Raw genomic sequence first — 24,536 nt, 5'->3', positions numbered from 1 at the left:
TGCACCGTGCTTTCGCTGTTGAAGCGTTCTTCAAAAACAATGAATCCATCATACTACACAACACGCCTTCCATACACACTTCAGCATTCCTTGCTAACGGTGACGTCCCAAATCGGAAAACAATTCTTCAGTAGGTAGCTAAATTTAGACAGACGGGTACAACATTGAACAGAAACTCTCCAGGCCGTCCTCAGACTGTACGAACACCTGAAAACATCTAAGCTGTAAGGGCATCAATTTTGCAGTCTCCTAGACATTCAATGCGTAAACATTAGGCACTTCCAACACGTCTTTGAGGAGGATTTTGCATGAGGACCTTAATTTCCACCCATGATGGTAGTGCAGGAACTCACTGAGACAGAGCGGGGGAGCCGTAGAGAGTAGTGCACAAACATACTGCACACCGTTCATCGAGATGCCATTGTCACATGGAGCGACAAGGCACATATCCATTTAAATGGTTGCGTAAATAAGCAAACCTCTCTCTATTGGGCTGAAATCAACCCTCGTAAACTTCATCAGAGACCCCTGAATAGTGAGTGTATTACAGTGTGGTGCACCGTTGCAGAATGTGGCATTGTAGGCCCTTACTTTTTTGAGGAGGGGGGAGCAATGCTCACCATCACTTCAGAACGTTACACTGAAATGCTAGAGAACTCTTTGTGGCCCCAACTAGAAGAAATGGATTTGGTAGATGCCTGGTTTCAACAGGATGGAGCAACAGCTCATACGGTGTGGAGATCCATGCAAGTTTTGTGGGAGATGTTTCCGGGGAAGCTGATCTCCCTGCGCAGAAATGTCGGGTGGCCTTCATGTTCTCCTGATCTCACTCACTCACTCTTCTTGTGGCGCTATCTTAAGTCAAAGGTGTACACACACCAACCTGAAAACCTTGAAGCCCTCAAAGATGCTATTCACCACCAGGAAATTGCCGCTATTCCCCTTGAATGGCTGAACGAGTCCTGTGAGAGTTTAGAAATCGTCTCAAAGAGTGTATCACTAATGATGGCCACCACCTTGAAGACATCATTTTTAAAACACAGTGAAAAAAATCTATTTTGTATACCGTTTCTTAAATCATAATGAAATTTATTTTATCTTGTAGTGATTTTGTAGAATCAACGTTTGAAATGTGGTACTTATTTTTGGCTCACCCTGAATTTATAACTTCAAAATAAACTCTTTTAATTCAATTAAATTAATATTATGCATATGTGTAGAATGAATGTGAATGTGTAAGACAGGACTCACTGTGCCACTCTTATTATTGTGCCATCAGGCAGTAAGCTTTCTTCCTGGCCATCTGGATACACATTCTTTATAGTCTGGTCAGGAAAAGTGATTTCTTTTCTTCCATCAGGAAAGTGTTTTTCTATGAACATAATCAAAAAAAAAAACAAACTGGTTCATGGACTGTGTATATTCCATTTCTCTGACAAGAAGAGGGTTGCCAAAGGCAGAATAGCTGAAAAACAAGAACAAGTCAGGACAAAGACACAACTAACACACCTGGGACAGCTAGTTCTATAAAGTATTGCATGCACCTTACAAGTGAGTATCATCATGGAGTCTAGCATAAGGTCTTCCATAAATCCTTTTCACTTAATGACAGTTTAGACATGTGTGTAGGTGGTAATTGTGTTTCTAAACAAGGTCACAGAAGTGTATTACTACACACCTAATACTATGGAAATGGCATGTTCTTAACATTGTGCAGCACAAGTCCAGTTGCCATCACAGTACAGCCCTAAGCACACCCTCATTCGTGTTTTTATTTCAGGTACTTCATGGTAAATCTTACCTATTTGATTGTTAGGAAACTGCAAAACCTCAAGACCATCTGGATAAGTAGTATGGGTTGTCTGTGCATCAGCATAAAAATATATCTGAAAAGAGAGACAGCAACCTTTAAGTTTACTAATACTCGCCCCATTTAAAGCAAAACACCACAAGGTACTCACCACTCTCTGGTCTGCCATGATTTGTTTAATATCACCATTGAAGAATGTCACTTTTACCGTTTTTCCATCAGCACATACTTCCTTTCTGCTTCCATTGGGGAAAATGATGACTTGGTCACCATTTTGTAGAATCTGTTCAATCTGTAAATATATTAAAACAATAATAGCTGTTGCAACACATCTTTTGTAAAGAGTATTTCTGATTAATTTACAGTTCAAGGGTTCAACACTGCCTGTATCACTCCACTGGAATACAAATGAACAAAACACAAATCTCAGTGAATGCATTTTAAATAAAACTGATATGGGAATACCACCTTTAGAAAACATTAAAAAGTAAACTAAAGAAAAAACACATTTTGTCATGTAGTGTAACATTCAAGTACAAATGATTTCTGATCAATATTTTATTTTCTAACACATCTGACTAAGTTGACATCCCAGCTACCACTGATGTTGAGCTGAACCTATTACTGTTATATAAAAGTGAACTATCAACCTCTTTGATTTGTATAAATCCTACCTTTCCATCAGCATGGTTTATTTCCTGAAGGACTTCTTGTCTTAAACCACCTGATGAAGTAGTCTGTGCAAGAAAAGCAATTAGAACAAATACGGTGCTATAATACATTAAACTTTTTCTTGTTTATATATGACAAAGGAAAATTGCTTAAATCATTTAATGCAACAAATAGTTCTACAATTGTCATAGAATGAATATAAAACTAATTAAATATATTCACTAAAATAATTAATAATATTACTTAGCAGTAATTTAGTAAATTAAAAAGACAAAAGGCTTACTTGATGTGGTTTTGTAGCCATTCCTGGATAGACTACATTGTGCAACTGTCCAGCAGTTTCTAGTGCCTCCACCTGGCATTTATCTGCTAACACTGGCATATTTTTTCTTGCTTCATGTTCTGAAAGTATTATGCATTTTATATTTACACACACACACTTTATATTATACATACGTATATATCTATATATTTATCTATATATCTATGTATATCTCTCTCTATATATTATATATATATATATATATATATATATATATATATATATATATATCTATATATATATATATCTATATATATATATCTATACATATATATATATATATATATATATATATATATATAAACACATACATACAGTGGAACCTCTGTACACGTACAACTCGGTTTACAACCAAAACGTTTGCCAAACTTTTGCCTCGGTTCATGACCACACACTCGGTACACGAACAAGCCAGTTTCCCTTTCGGTTTGTGCGCGCCGATGATTTCCGCACCTGTTGCATTGTTCTTGGTCAGACGTGCGTGCGTGCTTTCGCTGTGAACTCTTTGTGCTCTATTTCATTTCCCTTCCGGTTCGTGTGCGCCGATTACTGTATTTAAGCACGTGTTCAGCCTCTCCCTGTTCATTGTTCTCAGTCAGACGTGCGTGCTTTACCTGTGAACTCTTTGTGCTCTACAGTATTTCGTGTGCTTTTGCAGTTAACCATGGCTTCTAAGCAAGTGAAGAGTGGTGAGAAGAAAGTGTTGCAATGTTACTTTTGTCTTTTTTTCAAATGTTTATTTTTTTTCCATGTGCTTAAAACTCATTTAAAAAGAGTGTTTACAGCGATCGGGTTGTAATGCTATTAGTGTGAACTCCTGCAATGTTACTGTCTTGGTTGACTTTTAAATAAAGTTCGGATTTGTTGAAATGTTCCTTTTATCCCCCCCTGTGCTTAAAACTCATTTTAAAAAAAAAAGTGTTTATACCACGATCGGATTGTAAGGCTATAGCGCGAACTGCTGCAATTTTACAGAGAGAGAGAGGGCTTGCGTGCTTCTGAGAGACAGAGGGGGAGGGGGCTCGCATGCTTTAGAGAGGGGGGGGGGCTGGGGAAGCTGGTGTGCTGCTGAGAGAGAGAGAGAGAGAGAGAGAGAGAGAGAGAGAGAGAGAGAGAGAGAGCCTGCACGTGCAGCTGAGCAGGGAGCCTGGGTGTTTGTGTCAGTGTTATTCAATGTTTTTACATTAGTTTACTATTACACTGTGTATTCTATGGTGTAATTAACTATATTTGTGATTAAAAATCTTTAAAAAAATATATTTACATACAGTTCGTATGGTCTGGAACGGATTAATTGTATTTACATACAATCTTATGGGGGGAAATTGCTTCGGTTTACGACCAGAGGTTTGGAACGAATTATGGTCATGAACCGAGGTTCCACTGTATATATGTATACACACACATACACAAATGTATGGTATATACAGTGAATCATCAACTTTCACAGGAGTAACGTTACAAGAAAAAAGTGCAACAGTCAAAGATGCAAATGTTAATAACAGAAATTATGGGAAATATGGGGTTAGGTTTCCGCAACCACCAAAAACTGTAATATTTTGCTAGAGATTGCTCAAAAGAACACTTTCCTGCACAGAATTCTTTATAACAAAATATTTCTTATAAATGTGCACTTTTCGAAATATCCCATAAAATGCAGTACCCAAAATAAAATTGGTATCATACAAAACATTTTTTCTTGCTAGTCCTTCCCTGAAATTCTGACAAAAAGAAAAAAAAACTTTAGTCACGACACCAAGATTGGCAAAGTCTCAACATCGTCTCTGCACTCTCTCCTTAACTCCTGTCTACAAATTAGAAGGATTCACATGCATTTCACATCCATTATCATGGTTATAAATTTAAGCAAACAGAGTTTGCTGTGTGGTCCCTCTGTTTTTCAGTCTATAGTTTACAGGTAAAATTCAATTAAAAGGAATATCTTTACAAAGAAATTTTCATTACAACAAAGTGTTTTTATGGTCCCGACAGTTTCCCCATATGACACGAGTCTGTACAAATCTCATTACTACAAAGTACATTCAGCAAATACTTTCATTACAACGAAGTGACCTAGAAATGCCTGAATGATCATCCACAGAGCAGTTAGTTCTGTGGTTGCAGCTCAGTTGTACACAATGATCCCCAAACAGAAACACTGTAATTTTTATTTCTTTCTTTGAACTTTGCCCGTACTGTTTTTTTTTTTTGCTGTTTTTGTTTTTAGTGGTTTTCAGTGATACCTTTTACTTATTGCTCGTCAACATTTGAAAAACATCCATTGGAATTTAACTCATTGTCACCCTCCTATAGAAACGGCAGACATGAAAAAACGATAACAGTTCATATTAGAAAAAAAAACCTTTACATTTTTGTAGCTCTCGATTCCAGCAAAAAGAAAAAAAATGTTGCCAGTGAATTCGGAATTTTGCCATCAACACTGTCAACTTTCTTGAAAGACTGAGCAAAAAAAGAAGAAAAATATCGGGTTGCAAACGTATGCAAACTGCTGCATTTGAAGATGCAGAAAAAGCCGTTTTTATGTGGTTCAGTGAGGCTCGTTCAAGAAACATTCCTATTAATGCAGCACTCATTCAAGAAAATGTGAGGTTTCTAAACCCTCTTGGGACCTCCCAGAACTGGATAACATGCCATAGAGCATCCAGAAGTGCAATCACTGCGTCTGTGGAAGACTGTTTATCTGTTGCCAGGGCAACAGTAGGCTCAACACTCTGCTGTGGTTCGCTGGTGAAGCAAACAGAAAAGATCTCGATGGGTGATGCAAGGAACGTTGTAAATGCAGGGAACAGGATTACTTGGCCACTAATCTGGTCACAACCCTGCCTGACTGCTGTGTCTGAGTATAGGAGAGTGGCAGATCCCGCTACAATAAATAACCATGCTGCTCCTGTTTCAAGCTGAATAAAGTTGTTTTTGCTAAAGTACTGAGACTCAGCCTCGTGTTTTGGGGGTGCAAGACAGGGACTTATAGCGTGTCCACAGTCTTTTAGGATTCGCTTCTGTGGCGCTTCACTGCAGCGCTGTCAGCCTGATGTTGCCCTGTCCTGGCAACAGACAAACAATCTTCCACAGACGTGGCAATCGTGCTTTGGGACGTGCACTTCAGCGCAACATTCCCGTCGGGTGGGGGTGGGAGGGGATCACAAAAGAGTTCAGAAACCTCACAATATGAAGAAGAAGAAAAGGATGATTCGGCTTCTGATTGATAACTATGCTGCCCACAAAATGCTTCCACATTTAGGTAATTTCGCATTGAATTCCTCCCACCCAATTGCACAGCAGTGCTTCAGACATTGGGTTTGGGCATCATTCGCACCCTGAAAGTGTATTATTGCAAGGAAATGCTGAGAAAAATTCTCATCAGCATAACTTGTAGACAGGAGAAAATTTAAATTAACACAAAAGAATCTACTGAAATGATTGCAAATGCCTGGACGCAAGTTTAAAAAAGCACTATAGCAACAAATACAGAATCTCATTATAACAAAATATTTTTTAGGTCCCTGGCAGTTCATTGTAACGGAATTTTACCTGTATATCTGAAATGTGTTATCATTAGTTTTTTGGGTTTTTTTTATTATTTCAAATGTGCCATCATTAGTCAAGTACACTATAAATTCAGCAGACTCATTATTTGTCAATACTTTCAACTTAGAAAATTATTGAATCATCTATGAAAGTGCACACCATAAACCTTCTAATCCAGGCTTCAATCTTATAATATTTATTACAATAACATAAAACTTTGTAGACCCACTGACAGACCACTGTGCTCTTCTGCTTGAAATACTGTTTGCCTGTGCCGTGGTTCATGGCAGTGTGCCTAGAATGTGGACCTAGAGTACTGGCACAAGTGTTTGATACTGTAAGAATGTAGTGTTTTACAAAACAGAAACTGTAGAAATTTACTAATATATATTTTTGTGCAAGTACTGCATGGTGTTAATGTTAGTTTGCATTTTAACTTTACAGTGTTTGTAATACATTGGGTTTTTAAGTGTAGTGTGATTAACAAGAATAAGCTGAAATGAATCATGCCAGCAGCCTCGGAAAGTTTCATTTTCAATGTTTTTGTAACAGAAACACAACAAAACACACAATATCTTATACTATAATGTGCAAAGGAGCACATACCTTTTATTGGTGAACAGCTTTCTTTTGGTCTCTCTGCTGCCACTGAAGCAGATGTGGTTGCACTGAATTTTACTAAGCCTGGAGGACTCTTAAAAAAGAACAAAGTCACATTAGTGAACTCTAATTAATGTCAGACGTAATATATATACAAATCGTAATATTACAATGAATATTATGATTATCATAATTAATCTTGTTTGCTGGACTCCAGTCAGTTATAACACAAAAATTAGCACTCAGTGTCTTTCTTGCATCTCATGTGTAGTTATGAAATAAATGTTCATTATCAAATAACTTCTTTCAGAGCAATCATTCCAAATAAGTTCAACACAAAAGATCTCATCTGATAGCTGCCATTGTCACCTTACTTACATAGTCACATTACTATTAAATAAAATATCTTTCAGCTTTTATAAGCCTTTATAAAAGGTTAAGGAAAAAACAGAAAAATGTGAAAAAGAAGTGAGACACACTGGTTAAGTACAACAATTCATAAAAAGCACATTTACAAATAAATGTCAAATATGTTATCAGATGTATTAATATAAAATTATGAAGCATCATAATATTGTTCCACTAAGCCCCGAGGCATTTTTGAAGTCAGCAAACAGTACATTAGCTCAAATGTAATCCACACAATCATTTCATCAGATCCACTGTTATTTAGATTTAGTGAAGGAAGATTTATAGAAATTTCTAGAAATAAAACAGCATAGGAAGAAGAACTGGAAATTTCATAAGATCCAGCCACCCATCTAATTTCTTAACAAGCTCATTCAATACACATTGAACGTAAAAAAAATACCCAATCATGAGGAACATTACTCTGTATAACAAGTTATTATACTGAAATTATTACTAAATCAGCATAACATAACTGATCAAATTTTCTGTTTAATAGGTTTTATAAAACCAGCTGATTTCACGTGTAACAAAGGCATACATATATTCTGAAACTCTAAAGTTCTATTTTAAATCCAAAAGAAACTTGATTTATTAGAACACAAGTTCTGATAAATACTATTACATTGAAAATAAATGCCTAGAAATGTAACATTTTAGCAAAAATGAAAGACTATTTGCCTTAAATTTTTTCACATTTATTAAAAAATTGTTTACATTACCATAGGCTTTAGCTTTTGATTGCAGGATACCACACTGTCCACCTGTTTATGTTTCTCATTATCTGCTTCCATTTTTTTCCAAGCTTCAACTCTAAGTCTTTCCATCACCTTGAGTTCATTTCGGAGGTCTCCATTTTCTTTTGTGAGAGACTCCAATTGTTTTTTAAGGCGGCTGAAGGTATTTGACCACCTTGTCTCTTTTCGTTTTAGTTCTTCTTGTAATTCAGTCACTTGCTGCTTTAACACCTACAAAAAGAATTTTTTAAATACTGCACAACCACCACCACCAATTAATGAATAATTAGTCTCTAAGTCACCTTTAGGATTTTTTTTTAATTAAATCAAAGCAAATAAGGAGTATTACCTGCATTTCTTCGCGTTCTTTTTTGTCAGGGATAGCTCTGGCAGCTGCGGCATATTTTTCAAACACTTTACGCTCTTTTTGTAATTTTCTCATTTCTTCTTTTTTATATTCTTCCAAACGAGTTAGCTCATCTGCTTTTACTTTTTCAAAATCTGCTACCTTTTTCCTGTAATAATGCAACAGCTAAAATAAAATTCTTTAGAAAACTACTCAAACTGCTTATTAACACAACATTAATAATATGGAATAAAAAAAGAATTGTTAACGCAGTAATAAACTGCTTTGCACATATTCAACTGCATTGCATCCTAGCGATCAACAAACCATATGAATGTACATAAAACATGCTGGAACCAAACTACACAACATTTCAGTACATTATACAAGTGGCTTATCTGTGCATCATTTTAGAAAGGTTTGCCTTTTTTTCTGTTCAAACTGCTATTTCACTTGAAATGGAACGAAACCACAAGTAAACTGTATGTGAGCCAACTGTGCACTGATAATATTCTATAACCCAATGTCCCTATACAACTGGCTATCACCTAAGCCAACAGTCTATTTCTCATATAATGTACCCCTTTGACACTGTTTTGCTTATTTCTTAACAGTGTGCTGTATTAAAGAGGCATTTTCCTGTTCAAAGACCTTTGGACTGTGTTGTATCCCATTTTCTTATAACAGCTAGTGTATTAATGCAATAATACCTCCACTCTTCTGAAGCCTTATTACTCTCCTGGCGTTGGTTTTCCAAAGCAGAATTTAAAGTTCTAAACTTCTCAATTTCAGCCTCCAGTTCAAGACATCGCTTATTCAACAAATCAGATTGTGCTTTGTTCTCTGAAATGAGGATGAAAAAATGTTCTGCTTTATAGGTTTTATTTTAAATACAATCAGAATAAATTAGAACACTTTATTAAGAAAACAGTTAAGGATTACTCAACACTGTGAAACTGCTTTATTTACTAAAAACCATTCCTCCACTCAATCTTAATCACAACTTGATTGTGTGTTTAGGACCTCCTCACACAGAACCTGGTACTTGCCTGCTTTCACTTGCTTTTCAATCCAGGTTCCAAATCTGGTAATGTCTTTTGGTCATAATGAATTACTTTATAAATGTTTAAATGCATACATATACAGTGGTTACAAAAAGAATTGCCCCCTTCAAAATATTCCCTTTTTTTGAAAAATATTTCTTTCCAGCTTTACTTACTCAATGCAACCTATAACCTCCAATTGAAAGATATCACAACTACAGTTCAGAAAAATTATTAAAAAAATCAAAAACAAGACATACTGAGATTAATAAAGGATCACCCCCCCTAATGTCAATATTTTGTTGAGCCACCTTTTGCTTTAATGACAGCCTCGAGTCTGTTGGGATACTTCTCCATCAGCTTTGCACATCTTGACTGAGTAATATTTGCCCACTCTTCTTTACAGTTTAACTGTTCAAGTTCAGTCAAATTGGATGGTGAGTGTTGGTGGGCTGCTATCTTCAAATCTTTCCAGAGATTTTCGATGGGATTTAGGTTTGCGCTCTGACTGGGCCACACAAGGACATTCACTTTTTTCTCTTTCAGCCACTGTGTGGTCAATTTTGCTGAGTGCTTTGGGTTGTTGTTGTGTTGAAAGGTGAACATTCTGCCCATCTTCAACTTTCTGGAAGAGGGTAGCAGGTTTTCCTCAAGAATTTGATGGTATTTTGCCCTCTACCCTAACGAGAGCCCCAGGCCCTGCGTCAGAGAAACACCCCCACAACAGGATGCTGCCAACTCCATGCTTTACTGTAGGTATGTTGTGTTGTGGATGGTGAGCTGCACTGGATTTCTGCCAGGCGTACCATTTGGTATTGAGGTCAAATAGTTTGATTTTGGTCTCATCTGACAATAAGATCTTTTTCCACTTGGCATCACAATCTTCAAGATGCATTCTGGCAAAGCTTAAACGAGCCTTAATGTGGCCTTTCTTGAGAAGGCCACCCTCCCGAACAAGCCACAATTGTGGAGCACTTGTGAAATTGTTGTCACATGCACACAATGACCACTCTTCCTGTAACTCCTTCAAAGTGGCCACTGGCTTCTTGGCAGCCTCTCTTACCAGTTTCCTCTTTGCTCTTCCATCCAGTTTGGAGGGACGGCCGGATCCAGGGAGGGTCCTAGTAGTACCAAACACTTGCCACTTCTTTATTATGGACTTTACTGTGCTCCTTGGGATTGATAAAGCCTTTCAGATTTTTTTGTATCCATCTCCTGCCTTATGTCCGTCCACAACTCTATCCCTGAGATCTTTTGAAAGTGGCTTGCTACCCATAGTCAGTTGTTTGCTGTCAGTTACACTACCAAGCAAGGGAATGAATGCTCCAGGAACAGACTGTTTTTATGCTTCACTAATCACACTGATTACAATTGATCACAGGTGGAAGCCAGTAACCATGGTCTGCAATGGAAATGGTGGTTACTTACACCTGAGTGAGTTTAGGAGGGGGGTGATCCTTTATTAATCTCAGTATTTCTTGATTTTTATTTTTTTTAATTATTCTGAACTGTAGCTGTGATATCTTTCACTTGGATGTTATAGATTGCATTGAGTAAGTACAGCTGGAAAAAAATATTGGTTTGTGTGTTTTCATTTAAGGCTGTAAAGCAAAAAAAAAAAGGGAATATTTCAAAGGAGGCGATTCTTTTCTATACACACTGTAAATAGCCATATTGTATACATTTGTAAATTTAATAAGTGTCACTAGTGGGTTCAAATGATCCGTTACTTTAAAAAACATATTAAGAAATTATCAGCATAATAACAACGGATGTACCATGTTTTTTAATACCTTATTCAAATTTTAGGTATCCATTAAATGTATTAAAAGATAAGGTACACTGAATTTGAAATATGCACACTATACAAACATTTCAATTATATACCATACTTTTTAGCCCAGGAAAAGTCTTGTTCTCCACTGACAATGATTCACTGCCACTAGAGACCAACAAACCTAAGATGTTATCCATCATCTTCACCATCATTTCTCAGATTTTATTACATTATGATACAGCAGTGTATTTATGAAAGAACATTCTTTCTAACCTGGACTTTGCTGGGATTCTGTGCTGGTCACAGTATTTTGAACTACCGCAGGCTTGTTCTTAGGCTTCAGAGATGGAAAAAGCTTCACCATTAATTCTGATGCTGGCTGCTGTTCTATTCTGTTATCAAGAAAAGTATCTCCTGATTTGCGGTCACCAGTCTTTCCATTTGCCACCTTTCTTTTCATCTCTTTATTTGCTACAGTTCGGTCAATTGCAGTACAATAAATATGCAAGCTATCAACAACTTCATCATTCCCAGCATGTTTGTCAAACACCTCCAGATCATTCCAGGTATCATCATCATCAAAGGTCAAGGGATCTATATTGCCTGGCTGTAGTTTACATTTCTTTTCAATAACAGTCGATTCATCACTTGTATATCCAACCTCATCCACACCATCACTTTCATCTTCACTCTCTTTGGTGTGATCTTGGTAAGCGGTTTTATCATAGAGGTTGATATGTTGACACGGAGTAATCTCAGATCTCAATACTCCTTGATTTATGCAGGGTTGCAAAGCTGTATCATCTTCCTCCACCTCTGAATCTGAAATATCCTGACAAGATTCAGAACACCTATTTGCTCCTTCTTGGTCATTTGTAATGCTTGCACTTTTTTTTGAAATGCAATTTAAAATAACAGCCTTGTTGCTGGCTACCGGTGTTCTTTTGGAGTCTAGGGTTTCTTGTATTATTTGGGATAAAGTCTGCACTTTTCCATCTCTTGTAAATGGGCTGATTTTAGCAGTTTGCTGATGTTGTTTTAAGGTCTTAATGGGTGTAGAAGACAATCTATGCCCTGTTTGCCCCTGCACATCCAAATGCAATACCTTTTGCATGAAAGAGGAGTTGCTTGAAAAGGATATTTCATCTGCAGCTTGCTCCAACATTTCAAATTCATTCAATTCAAGATTCTCTTTTTCTTTTTCTTCATCCCACTTTTCAATCTTCTTTTGAAAGGATAAATCAAATGAATACTCCTGTCCAGATGGTGGAACATTTCTTGCAGTTCTTGAAATGCTATACTGTTTATTTCTTTCATAAGTCATTGGGTTTAAACTAGTAGATGAATGCATTTTAGCACTTATAGAATCACTAACTTTAGAAACCTCCTCACTACTCCAATTAGTTTTTACAGGAAATGGTTTCACTAGTGTTTTTTCCACAGGTTTTACTTGTATTTTTGTTTCAGTTAACAGTTTGGGTGGAACTTCAGCAGTGTTTTCTCCACTTTGGTGCCCAAAACTGTTAGTCTCTTGTATATGGTTCATTTTGCAGAGAGTGTGAGTGTCTGCCTTTTTTTGCAGTCCAATATCTTTACCAGAGAGATTTTTTTTCTTTAGCACAGATGTTTTGCGCTGTACTTGTGGCTTGTTTATCTTTGATACAGATTTTGCCTGTGCAACCTTTTCAGTGTTACTAGGTTGCATTTCCTTACAAGGTGGTTTAACTGGAAAACTACGCCTTGTGAATCTTGCTAAACCTTCCCCACGCTTCAGAAATGGTCTTTTAATGTTGCCTTTAACTTCAGCTTTAGCAGACATCTGAAAAATAAAAAGAGCAATTAGAAAAACATGGGACTACTTTGTCTAGATATAGCAAAGATAAATTAAGATTAAAGTTAACTGCAAATTACAAATGCTAGCTAATTAATGTATATTGCAATTTAATCATGAAATTTTAACCTGCCTTCACTCTGCTAAATTTTAGCCAAATATTTAATTAATTGACTTCTTTGTGAAGAAGAGCCTAGCTTTTCATAATGTACAGTGGTATGTCAAAGCAAATGCATCACATGAAAAGATTTGTTTTTGGTCAAAAGGATATTTAGTAACTATTTGACATATTTATCAAATTTCTAATAAAAAACAACATTGAAACAAATTAATTATTCATTCATTTGTATTATTTAAATCAACAGTATTGTACACAAAACGTTAGTATAGCCCTACCTTCATAATTTATCAAATGTCTAAAATTAGAATCAGGTACATCCAAACAATTGCAAATGATCAGAGAGCCATTACCCAGTATTATGGAGAGCTTCATCTTATTTGAATAACAGAAACCTATGATATTGTTTGGTTTCAGCAATTGAGCTCAGATGGTCTGGGAAGGGTTTTAAAGCCATTTACGTGCATTATGTAATGAATCACTCTACTGTGTGGAAATATCAGCTATGAATCCAGAAAATTTCAACCCAATGGTAATCTATCAAAGACAGGTAGTCTCTTTAAATTCAGGCTCAGAGCTGATTAAAATATGCCTTGAAGAGTTTTCAAGAACCCAAGGATAGGATCAAGGGATTTCCAGGAAAAGTCTTACCTCAGCAACAAAGTGCATGAATAAACCATCCAAAATGGACTGCACAATTTGGCCAACCTGAGAAATGAACAGGAAGAGGAGGAGGAAGGACTGGACTTTCCAGAAAAAAAGGTGAACATAAGATGCAGTCGGGGGCATGGCAAGGTAGTGCCTGAATGGATTATGATGGGAGGTCCTGAACAGAGAAGAAGTTATGGGAGTAAATAAAAAAAATCTATGAGGAAGATGTGGCACCATGTGAATGTTACATGGGGTCATTTGCTCACTTCATGGAAAAGAAAGTTGAGAAAGAAATGCAATACAAATTCCTGTGGAACCATTGTGAATAGAATGATGCAATGAAAGGCTGTATGCAGTTCAGAGGGATATCATGGCCTGATCACAGCCTGGCACGAAGAGAAAAATGTTTTTGTTAATATAGGAAAAAACAAATGCATGCTAGCTACACAATTACACAACACTGACAAGAAGGTTTGCCAGAAACTAGTCTGAGAAATGCTGGAATTTAAATGTACCGCACTATTCACTGAAAACAACAGCACTTGAAATCAGGGAATAGCAAGATTGCTCTTGAGGAACCATAGCTTCTGTACATGCTTTCTCTTCTTTTGATCCAGAAGCATAAGCCAAGAGCCAAGACGTATACTATTAAACAATGGTTCAACTCACTGTCCTTTACAGTTAGGAGATGTGAACTTTAGTACAAGAGGAAAAATTGCTGAGAAAATGGGAATTAAAGGTTTAGTGTATATCGAATATTTAGAGTTGTATATGTAAAAGGATTTTGGTAGAACTCGAAACGGAGAGATGGTGGAGCTATATTGGAAGCCAGAGTTAGAAAGGATCAGATGGCTAGGACAAATCTATCACATGCCCAAAGAGACACGTTCCAAGAAAATGATGGATGGCAGACTAGAATGAAGGAAATAAAAAGGATGGAAAAGACAGCATGGAGAAATTTATATATCTATTTGTAGCTTTTGTAGCATTTGTATGCATAGTAGTTTTTATTACTGAGCTTTCAGCTCCTGCCAGGAGCCGTCATCAGAGGATAATGATTAGACATACAAGAATCAAAGGCAATATATAGCAAAATAAGGCAGGGGGGAGGGATGGTAGGTTGAGTGTTGGGGGGGCAGGTAATGAGGTGGGGTTGCGATGGGTATTGGTTGTAAAGTTTTATTTATTATGAGGATGTTCTTCTTAAGTTTGTATATGCTGGGTTTATGTATAAATGTCTGTTAGTGGCGTTTTCGTTTGATAGCCAAGATTCAGCCAGCTCTCTGGCACTTTTAGTACTGGCCTTAAATCTTACTTGTACATTGTCCCACTTAAATGTATGTCCGGTTGATTTTGTATGCGTATAAATCAATGATTGTGAGTCCATCCTTCTGACGGTGTTGCGATGCTCCTGTATACATGTTGCGATTCTTTTTGAAGTTTGTCCTATGTATTCAGATCTTTTCACTTCAAACGGATACCCCAAGACATTCATTAAACAATGCCTACACAGGAGACGCCAGAGAACCCAGCAAACAATCGACTCGAATCTGGCCCCCCATCCCATCTGGCACACACTTCCTTATCATCACTGAGTGTCAGAAGGTGCAGAAAGTATCCTGTCCAAATCAGGCGTCAGAAAAGCACACAAGCGTTCGAACAATCTGCGCACTGTCCTTTTTAATGCCAAAAACAAGAAATCGGCAACAGAAACACAAAACGCAGTTTATAGCATTCCATGCAGTTCTTGCCCAGCGGTATACATGGGACAAACATCAAGAATCGCAACACGTATACAGGAGCATTGCAACGCCATCAGAAGGAAGAACTCACGATCACTGATTTATACGCATACAAAATCACTGGGACAATGTACAAGTAAGATTTAAGGCCAGTACTAAAAGTGCCAGAGAGCTGGCTATCAAACGAAAACAACATTAACAGACATTAGGACATAAACCCAGCATATGCAAACTTAAGAAGAACATCCTCATAATAAATAAAACTTTACGACCAATACCCCCCCCCCAACACTCAACCTACCCCCCCCCCCCACCTTATTTTGCTATATATTGCCTTTGATTCTTGTAAGTCTAATCATTAACCTCTGATGACAGCTCCTGGCAAGAGCTGAAAGCTCAGGAATAAAAACTACTTTATGATACGTGATTCATTTTCTCCCTTTGTGGATCTCCAGCTACACACACACACATACACTGCTCAAAAAAAATTAAAGGAACATTTTTGAATCAGAGTATAGCATCAAGTCAATGAAATGTCTGGGCTATTGATCTGGTCAGTTAAGTAGCAGAGGGGGTTGTTAATCAGTTTCAACTGCTTTGGTGTTAATGAAATTAACAACAGATGAACTAGAGGGGCAACAATGAAAAGACCCCCAAAACAGGAATGGTTTAACAGGTGGAGGCCACTGACATTTTCCTTCCTCATCTGTTTTTTCACTAGTTTTGCATTTGGCTACGGTCAGTGTCACTACTGGTAGCATGATACCTGGACCCTACAGAGGTTGCACATGTATTCCAGCTTCTCCAGGATGGCACATCAATACATGCCATTGCCAGAAGGTTTGCTGTGTCTCCCAGCAGTCTCAAGGGCATGGAGGAGATTCCAAGAGACAGGCAGTTACTCTAGGAGAGCTGGACAGGGCCATAGAAGGTCCTTAAACCATCAACTGGACTGGTATCAACACTTCTGGGCAAGGAGGAACAGGATGAGCACCGTGGAGCTCGATTGGCATTTGCCATAGAATACCAGTATTGGCACGTCAACCACTAGTGCCCTGTGCTTTTCACAGATGAGAGCAGGTTCACCCTGAGCACATGTGACAGATATGAAAGGGCCTGGACAAGCCATGGAGAGCGTTATGCTGCCTGTAATGTCGTTCAGCATGACCGGTTTGGTTTTGGGTCAGGGATGATCTGGGGAGGCATATCCATGGAGGGACGCACAGACCTCTACAGACTAGACAACGGCACCTTGACTGCCATTAGGTATCAGGATGAAATCCATGAACCCATTGTCAGACCCAATGCTGGTGCAGTGGGTCCTGGGTCCCTCCTGGTGCACGACAATTCATGGCCTCATGTGGCGAGAGCATGCAGGCAGTCCCTGGAGGATGAAAGAATTGATACCACTGACTGTCTCCCACGCTCGCCAGACCTAAATCCAACAAAAGCCCTCTGGAACATTATGTTTCGGTCCATTCGACACCATCAGGTTACACCTGAGACTGTCCAGGAGCTCAGTGATGCCCTGATCCAGATCTGGGAGGAGATCCCCCAGGACACCATCCATCATCTCATTAGGAGCATGCCCCGATGTTGTCACGCATGCATACAAGCATGTGGGGGCCATACAAACTACTGAGTATGATTTTGAGTTGCTACAATGAAATTTCGGCAAAATGGACTAGCCTGCCTCATCATTTTTTCACTTTGATTTTCGGGGTGTCTTTGAATTCAGCCTTCTGTAGGTTGATAATTTTCATTTCCATCAAACAATGTGGCATCCTTTCATTTCTAACACATTACCTAGTCCATATCAATATAGATATCCAGCAGGATTTTTTTTCCTATTGAAATCTGAGCTGTCTTCAAAGTGTTCCTTTAATTTTTTTGAGCATTTTTTATGTGAGTATGTATGTATATATGTAATTACCCCGATCTACATGCTGTCAAATAAACGAACCACACGCCGTGGCGCAATGTTAGGGGCTTCGCCTCTAGCGCTGATGTCCGAGGTTCGATTCCCGTAAGGGAGTGCAGTGAGTGTGTACGCCTGATGAGCCCAGAATTAGGGCGAAACACGTGTCGCGTACTCTTTGCATCATTTGACAGTAAACTATTTTTCAACCATTCTATGATCTGCTTCGCACAACTGAGGGCACCGTGGTGGATTTTAGCTGACTTGCTGGCCAACCACAAGCGTTACCTGGTAGGTAACCACCCATACAATCAGATTGTGATTCAGACAACGAATGCTGTGAATATATATATATATATATATATATATATATATATATATATATATATATATATATACACACACACACAACCCCAATTCCAATGAAGTTGGATCGTTGTGCAAAACGTAAATAAAAACGGAATACAATGATTTGCAAATCCTTTTCAACCTATATTCAATTGAACACACTACAAAGACAAGATATCGAATGTTCAAACTGATAAACTTTATTGTTGTTTTGCAAATCTTCACTCATTTTGAATTTTATGCCTGCAACACGTTCCAAAAAAGCTGGGACAGGCAGCAAAAGACTGTGAAAGTTGAGGAATGTTCAAAAAACATCTGTTTTGAACATTCCACAGGTGAACAGGTTAATTGGAAACAAGTGTTTGTCATGATTGGGTATAAAAGGAGCATCCCCAAAAGGCTCAGTCGTTCACAAGCAAGGATGGGGCGAGGTTCACCACTTTGTGAACAACTGCGTGGGCAAATAGTCCAGCAGTTTAAGAACAACGTTTCTCAACGTACAATTGCAAGGATTGCTAGGGATTTCATCATCTACTGTCCATAATATCATCAAAAGATTCAGAGAATCTGGAGAAATCTCTGCACGTAAGCGGCAAGGCCGAATACCAACACTGGATGCCCGTGACCTTCGATCCTTCAGGCGGTACTGCATTAAAAACCGACATCATTCTGTAAAGGATATTACCACGTGGGCTCAGGAATACTTCAGAAAACCATTGTCAGTTAACACAGTTCGTCGCTACATCTACAAGTGTAAGTTAAAACTCTACCATGCAAAGTGAAAGGCATATATCAACAACACCCAGAAACGCCGCCGGCTTCTCTGGGCTCGAGCTCATCTGAGATGGACTGACGCAAAGTGGAAAAGTGTGCTGTGGTCTGACGGGTCCACATTTCAAATTGTTTTTGGAAATCATGGACGTTGTGTCATCCGGGGCAAAGAGGAAAAGGACCATCTGGATTACTATCAGCACAAAGTTCAAAAGCCAGCACTTGTGATGGTATGGGAGTGTGTTAGTGCCCATGGCATGGGTAACTTGCACATCTGTGAAGGCACCATTAATGCTGAAAGGTACATACAGGTTTTGAAGCAACATAAGCTGCCATCCAAGCGACGTCCTTTTCAGGGATGTCCCTGCTTATTTCAGCAGGACAATGCAAAGCCACATTCTGCAAGTGTTATAACAGCATGGCTTCGTAGTAAAAGAGTGCGGGTACTAGACTGGCCTGCCTGCAGTCCAGACCTGTCTCCCACTGAAAATGTGTGGCACATTATGAAGCGCAAAATACGACAACAGAGACCCCAGACTGTTGAGCAACTGAAGTTGTACATCAAGCAAGAATGGGAAAGAATTCCACCTACACAGCTTCAACAATTAGTGTCCTCAGTTCCCAAACGCTTATTGAGTGTTGTTAAAAGGAAAGGTGATATAACACAGTGGTAAACATGGCCCTGTCCCAGCTTTTTTGGAACGTGTTGCAGGTATCAAATTCAAAATGAGTGAAGATTTGCAAAACAAAGTTTATCAGTTTGAACATTCGATATCTTGTCATTGTAGTGTATTCAATTGAATATAGGTTGAAAAGGATTTGCAAATCATTGTATTCTGTTTTTATTAAATGTTTTACACAACGTCCCAACTTCATTGGAATTGGGGTTGTGTATATTATATATATATATATATATATATATATATATATATATATATATATATATCCATCCATTTTCCAACCCGCTGAATCCGAACACAGTGTCACGGGGGTCTGCTGGAGCCAATCCCAGCCAACACAGGGCACAAGGCAGGAACCAATCCCGGGCAGGGTGCCAACCCACCGCAGGACACGCACAAACACACCCACACACCAAGCACACACTAGGGCCAATTTAGATTCGCCAATCCTCCTAACCTGCATGTCTTTGGACTGTGGGAGGAAACCGGAGCGCCCGGAGGAAACCCACGCAGACACATTGTATATCTCTATAGATAGATATATATCTCTATTTATATATCTGTATCGATATCTATATCTATACATCTCTATAGATAGATAGATAAATTTAGGCCAGCTTTTTACATAAGCTAATTACATAATATTTATGGCCCAAGTTCAGAAATTGGAAATTCAAGATACAGTACATTCAATAAATAAAGATAAAAATGTAATTAAGTTTGAGGATAAGAAGAATTAATATGGTTTGGTGAATACCTTCAGGAAATCTTAACAGAAGTGCCAGTATAGAAATAAACTTAAAACGGATGTGTTGCAAAAACATTTAAGGTAGAACGCTAAGTTATGAATATGTAAAATTCTTTTGGACCTGTCCTATTAGACACTATTAGTATTTTTTTCACATTACAATAAAAATACTACTTGAAGACATTAACCAGCTACATCACATACAGTAGATGCATTAAACTAAAAAAACCCACCTATGGGAGGGGCCAAGGAGGTCGGGTGCAGTGTGAGTTGGGTAGTGGCCGAAGGCGGGGACCTTGGCAGTCTGATCCTCGGCTACAGAAACTGGCTCTTGGGACGTGGAATGTCACCTCTCTGAAGGGGAAGGAGCCTGAGCTAGTGCGTGAGGTCGAGAGGTTCCGGCTAGATATAGTCGGACTCACCTCGACGCACAGCTTGGGACTCTGGAACCAATCTCCTTGAGAGGGGCTGGACACTCTACCACTCTGGAGTTGCCCCCGGTGAGAGGCGCCGAGCAGGTGTGGGTATACTTATTGCCCCCCGACTTGGAGCCTGTTCATTGGGGTTTACCCCGGTGGACGAGAGGGTAGCCTCCCTCCGCCTTCGGGTGGGGGGACGGGTCCCAACTGTTGTTTGTGCATATGCACCGAACAGCAGTTCGGAGTACCCACCCTTTTTGGAGTCCCTGGAGGGGGTGCTAGAGGGCATACCTTCTGGGGACTCCCTCGTACTGCTGGAAGACTTCAATGCTCATGTGGGCAATGACAGTGAGACCTGGAAGGGCGAGATTGGGAGGAATGGCTCCCCTGATCTGAACCCGAGTGGTGTTTTGTTATTGGACTTCTGTGCTCGTCACAGATTGTCCATAATGAACACCGTGTTCAAGCATAGGGGTGTTCATATGTGCACTTGGCACCAGGACACCCTAGTCCTCAGTTCGATGACCAACTTTGTGGTCATGTTGTCAGACTTGCGGCCACATGTCTTGGACACTCGGGTGAAGAGAGGGGCAGAGCTGTCAACTGATCACCACCTGGTGGTGAGTTGGCTTCGATGGTGGGGAAGAATGCCAGTCAGGCCTGGTAGGCCCAAACGTGTTGTGAGGGTCTGCTGGGAACGTCTGGCAGAGCCCCCTGTCAGAAGTAGCTTCAACTCCCACCTCCGGCAGAACTTCGACCACATCCCGAGGGAGGTGGGGGACATAGAGACATGGAACATGGCCCATTCGGACTCAATTGTTGAGGCGGCTGACCGGAGCTGTGGCCATAAGGTGGTCGGTGCCTGTCGTGGCGGCAATCCCCGAACCCGTTGGTGGACACCGGCGGTGAGGGATGCTGTCAAGCTGAAGAAGGAGTCCTACTAGTGCTGGGCGGTATACCGGTTCATACCGAAAACCGTTTTTCATTTTTTTTATGATATGGATTTTTCTTATACCGCAACACCGGTTTAAATTGCCTAAACGACGTTCGGAACTTGGCGCAGCGGGAAACTGTTCAAGTGGGGACCTTTTTCACTGCTACACCGCTAAACACAGATTTGTTGCACTAGGGCTCTTTTTCACTGCTACACCACCAAATAGTGGGCGGTAGCATAGGAATGCTGCGTGGTGAAAATGGACAGAGAGCCAGGAGATACTTTAGTTTTAAAAGGTCAGATGTGTAAATACTGTTTCTATACTACTGGATAATACTGCAAGCCAAGTTGTACTTGTTTCATTTGTTTTCAATACAGTGTAATGTACCTGGGTACTGTGTAATAGTGTGGCGACATGTTTTCAAACCCCGTCATAAGTTATATAGCACATTAAATGCTTTGTGTTAAGTGATTCTTAAACTGACTTCTTCTTGCACTAAGAGGAGGCGCCGGCAGCGAACCCCGCACAGAATACATTCACTTCATGATCTTCCTTCTCTCTGAACATTTAGAATGCTAAAATAAATACTTAATATAATTTTCATGGTGAAATGCATTAAAGCATGCATTAATCATATGGGGGCACGGCGGCGTGCCTGCCTTGCATTTGCATGTTTTTCTGGTGGGTTTACTCGGCGCTTCAGTTTCCTTTCAAAGTCATGTAGGATGTGGGGTTTTGTTGTGCTATATTGACCCTACTAGTGTATGTTTTGCTTGTATTTATCCTTCGATGTGCTGGCGACTTGTTCAGAGATGGGCGCAACTCTGAATGGATGGCATAATTAAACATGTATAACAAAGATATTTTTAAAGTTCTGAACACTCCGTGGGCTAAGTTTATAACTAGTTTTAATTTCACAAAGACGTTTATCGTGTGGTGATTGGTTATGTGGAGAAAGAAAAAGGATGGATAGGAACTGGGGTTTTAGTACGTCAGATAGAGACAGCATGCGTGCAATAAATTAAGCCCGCTCAGAAGAACATGCATTGAATTCTGTGTTCGTGTCTCCGACCACCAGATCACAAACCCAACATTTACACAATATTTAAAGTTAAACCTGTGCAATACCCATTCATACATCCAGTTTTTTGGAGCCTCGTCACACCTGCCATAAATGTCTCTACACTGAACGTACACCTGGGGACCCCTTACTGCCAGGGAGCAGCACTACCGCCTCACTACCGTGCTTGTTTAATACCTGCTTTAATGCATTTCATCATGAAAATGATATCAAGTATTTATCTTAGCATTCTAAATTTTTAGAGAGCAGGAATACCATGAAATGAATAGATTCTGTGCGGTGATTGCTGCCTCCTCTTAGTGCATAGGAAGTCAGTTTAAGAAGCATAGTGATTAACAACTGGGTCGGGGAACACAACACAAAGCATTTAATGTGCTGCATTAACTTATGACGGGGTTTGTGAAAATCAAGTAAATTAAACATTGATTTTAGAATGAAGTTTAGTTTATGACATTCTACTTTAATTATGAAGTAAACTATGAAAATAAAGTGGAAATGTTGACTTTAATCTTGACATAAGCGTCAAAATTAAAGTGGAAATGTCGAGAATAAAGTCAGCATGTCGACTTTATTCTTGACATATACCGGTAGTTTGTTTTTTTTCTTCCCTCTTTACTGTATTTTTTTTTTCTTCACCGTGGCCCTAATGCACTTCCGTAGGGCTATACCACACATAGCATTATACAGTAAATGCAAGTTGCAGTTATTTTATTTATGTATATAGCTTAGCTTGAAGCAAGGCCCATATTAATGCAGTTTGCCTAAATGATGGTACAGTTGGTAAGGATGTCATCACAAAGTTGTACTTGTTTTATTTTATTTTAATTTGGTGAATGCTGTGTAATGCACCTGGGTTTGAAGTCTTGAAGTAATAGTGCAGCTATCAGTAATAATACTATTATTTATTTTATTGTTATTATTTATTAGTTTAAATATTATGCGGTTTATTGATGGTAAAGTTGTTTAAAAAGTCAGTTTAATGTGTCAGTGGACAGAGATTGTTAACATTAACAGAAAGTGTAGTTGGTTCACAAAAAATATTTACTATTTATTACTTTTCTAAGACATGTTCAGTGCAATACAAGTTTTGACAAACACCTCTGGATATTTTACTAAGTCTAAATGCCTCTTTGGATGGTTGAAAATATGTTGTCAAAATCATAGTTTAAGTTTTTGCAAAATTTGTTCAATAAAAAGGTTCTATATTTTGACTGCAACTGTCATGCAATGCGATTCCTTCTTTTCATTAGTGTCACCCCCTTGAAAACTATCACTTTATGGGGCCATGCAAACCTGTATTAATACTTGTGTGCACATTAAAATGTTTTTTTGTACAATGTACAATTCTCATAACAGTGGAATAGGTTATTCTTAGCCAGTCTACTGCAGTAATTGCAGTGGAAAATGTGGTTAACATTCACTCATGCATGGGGAAAAAAATACAGTGAAACCGGGATAATTTAGAAAAATACCGTGATATAGAATTTTGGTCATACCGCCCACCCCTAAGTCCTACAGGACATTTTTGTCCTGTGGGACTCTGGAGGCAGCTGATAGGTACCGGCAGGCCAAGCGGAATGCGGCTTTGGTGGTTGCTGAGGCAAAAACTTGGGCGTGGGAGGAGTTTGGGGAGGCCATGGAGAACGACTTTCGGACGGCTTCGAGGAGATTCGGGTCTACCGTCCGGCGTCTCAGGAGGGGGAAACAGTGCAGTGTCAACACTGTATATGGTGGGGATGGTGCGCTGCTGACCTCGACTCGGGATGTTGTGGGTCGGTGGGGGGGAGTACTTCGAAAATCTCCTCAATCCCACTAACATGCCTTCCAATGATGAAGCAGAGCCTGGGGACTCGGAGGTGGGCTCCCCCATCTCTAGGACTGAGATCACCGAGGTGGTCAAAAAACTCCTTGGTGGCAGGGCCCCAGGGATGGATGAGATACACCTGGGGTTCCTCAAGGTTCTGGATGTTGTAGGGTTGTCTTAGTTGACACGTCTCTGCAACATCGCATGGACATCAGGGACAGTGCCT

The 24,536-nt window shown here is 39.2% G+C and overlaps 1 protein-coding gene across 2 annotated transcripts in view; it reads right to left on the bottom strand.

Moving 5' to 3' along the window:
- The window catches only part of cenpj (centromere protein J), a 50,106-nt gene that overhangs the window by 3,962 nt on the left and 21,608 nt on the right, over positions 1-24,536 (bottom strand). For both annotated transcript variants that reach the window (XM_051926172.1, XM_028800575.2), the window contains 10 exons: positions 11,538-13,083; positions 9,155-9,287; positions 8,448-8,613; positions 8,084-8,329; positions 6,960-7,047; positions 2,766-2,884; positions 2,485-2,547; positions 1,962-2,102; positions 1,802-1,886; positions 1,252-1,372 (listed from right to left, as the gene is read on the bottom strand). In XM_051926172.1, the coding sequence (XP_051782132.1) occupies positions 1,252-1,372; positions 1,802-1,886; positions 1,962-2,102; positions 2,485-2,547; positions 2,766-2,884; positions 6,960-7,047; positions 8,084-8,329; positions 8,448-8,613; positions 9,155-9,287; positions 11,538-13,083 (2,708 nt within the window). The remainder of the gene's footprint in view (positions 1-1,251; positions 1,373-1,801; positions 1,887-1,961; positions 2,103-2,484; positions 2,548-2,765; positions 2,885-6,959; positions 7,048-8,083; positions 8,330-8,447; positions 8,614-9,154; positions 9,288-11,537; positions 13,084-24,536) is intronic.

The sequence above is a fragment of the Erpetoichthys calabaricus genome, chromosome 4 (assembly GCF_900747795.2).
Source record: "Erpetoichthys calabaricus chromosome 4, fErpCal1.3, whole genome shotgun sequence".
NCBI classification, from domain to species: Eukaryota; Metazoa; Chordata; class Cladistia; order Polypteriformes; family Polypteridae; genus Erpetoichthys; species Erpetoichthys calabaricus.
This window is presented reverse-complemented; position numbering and strand designations above follow the sequence as displayed.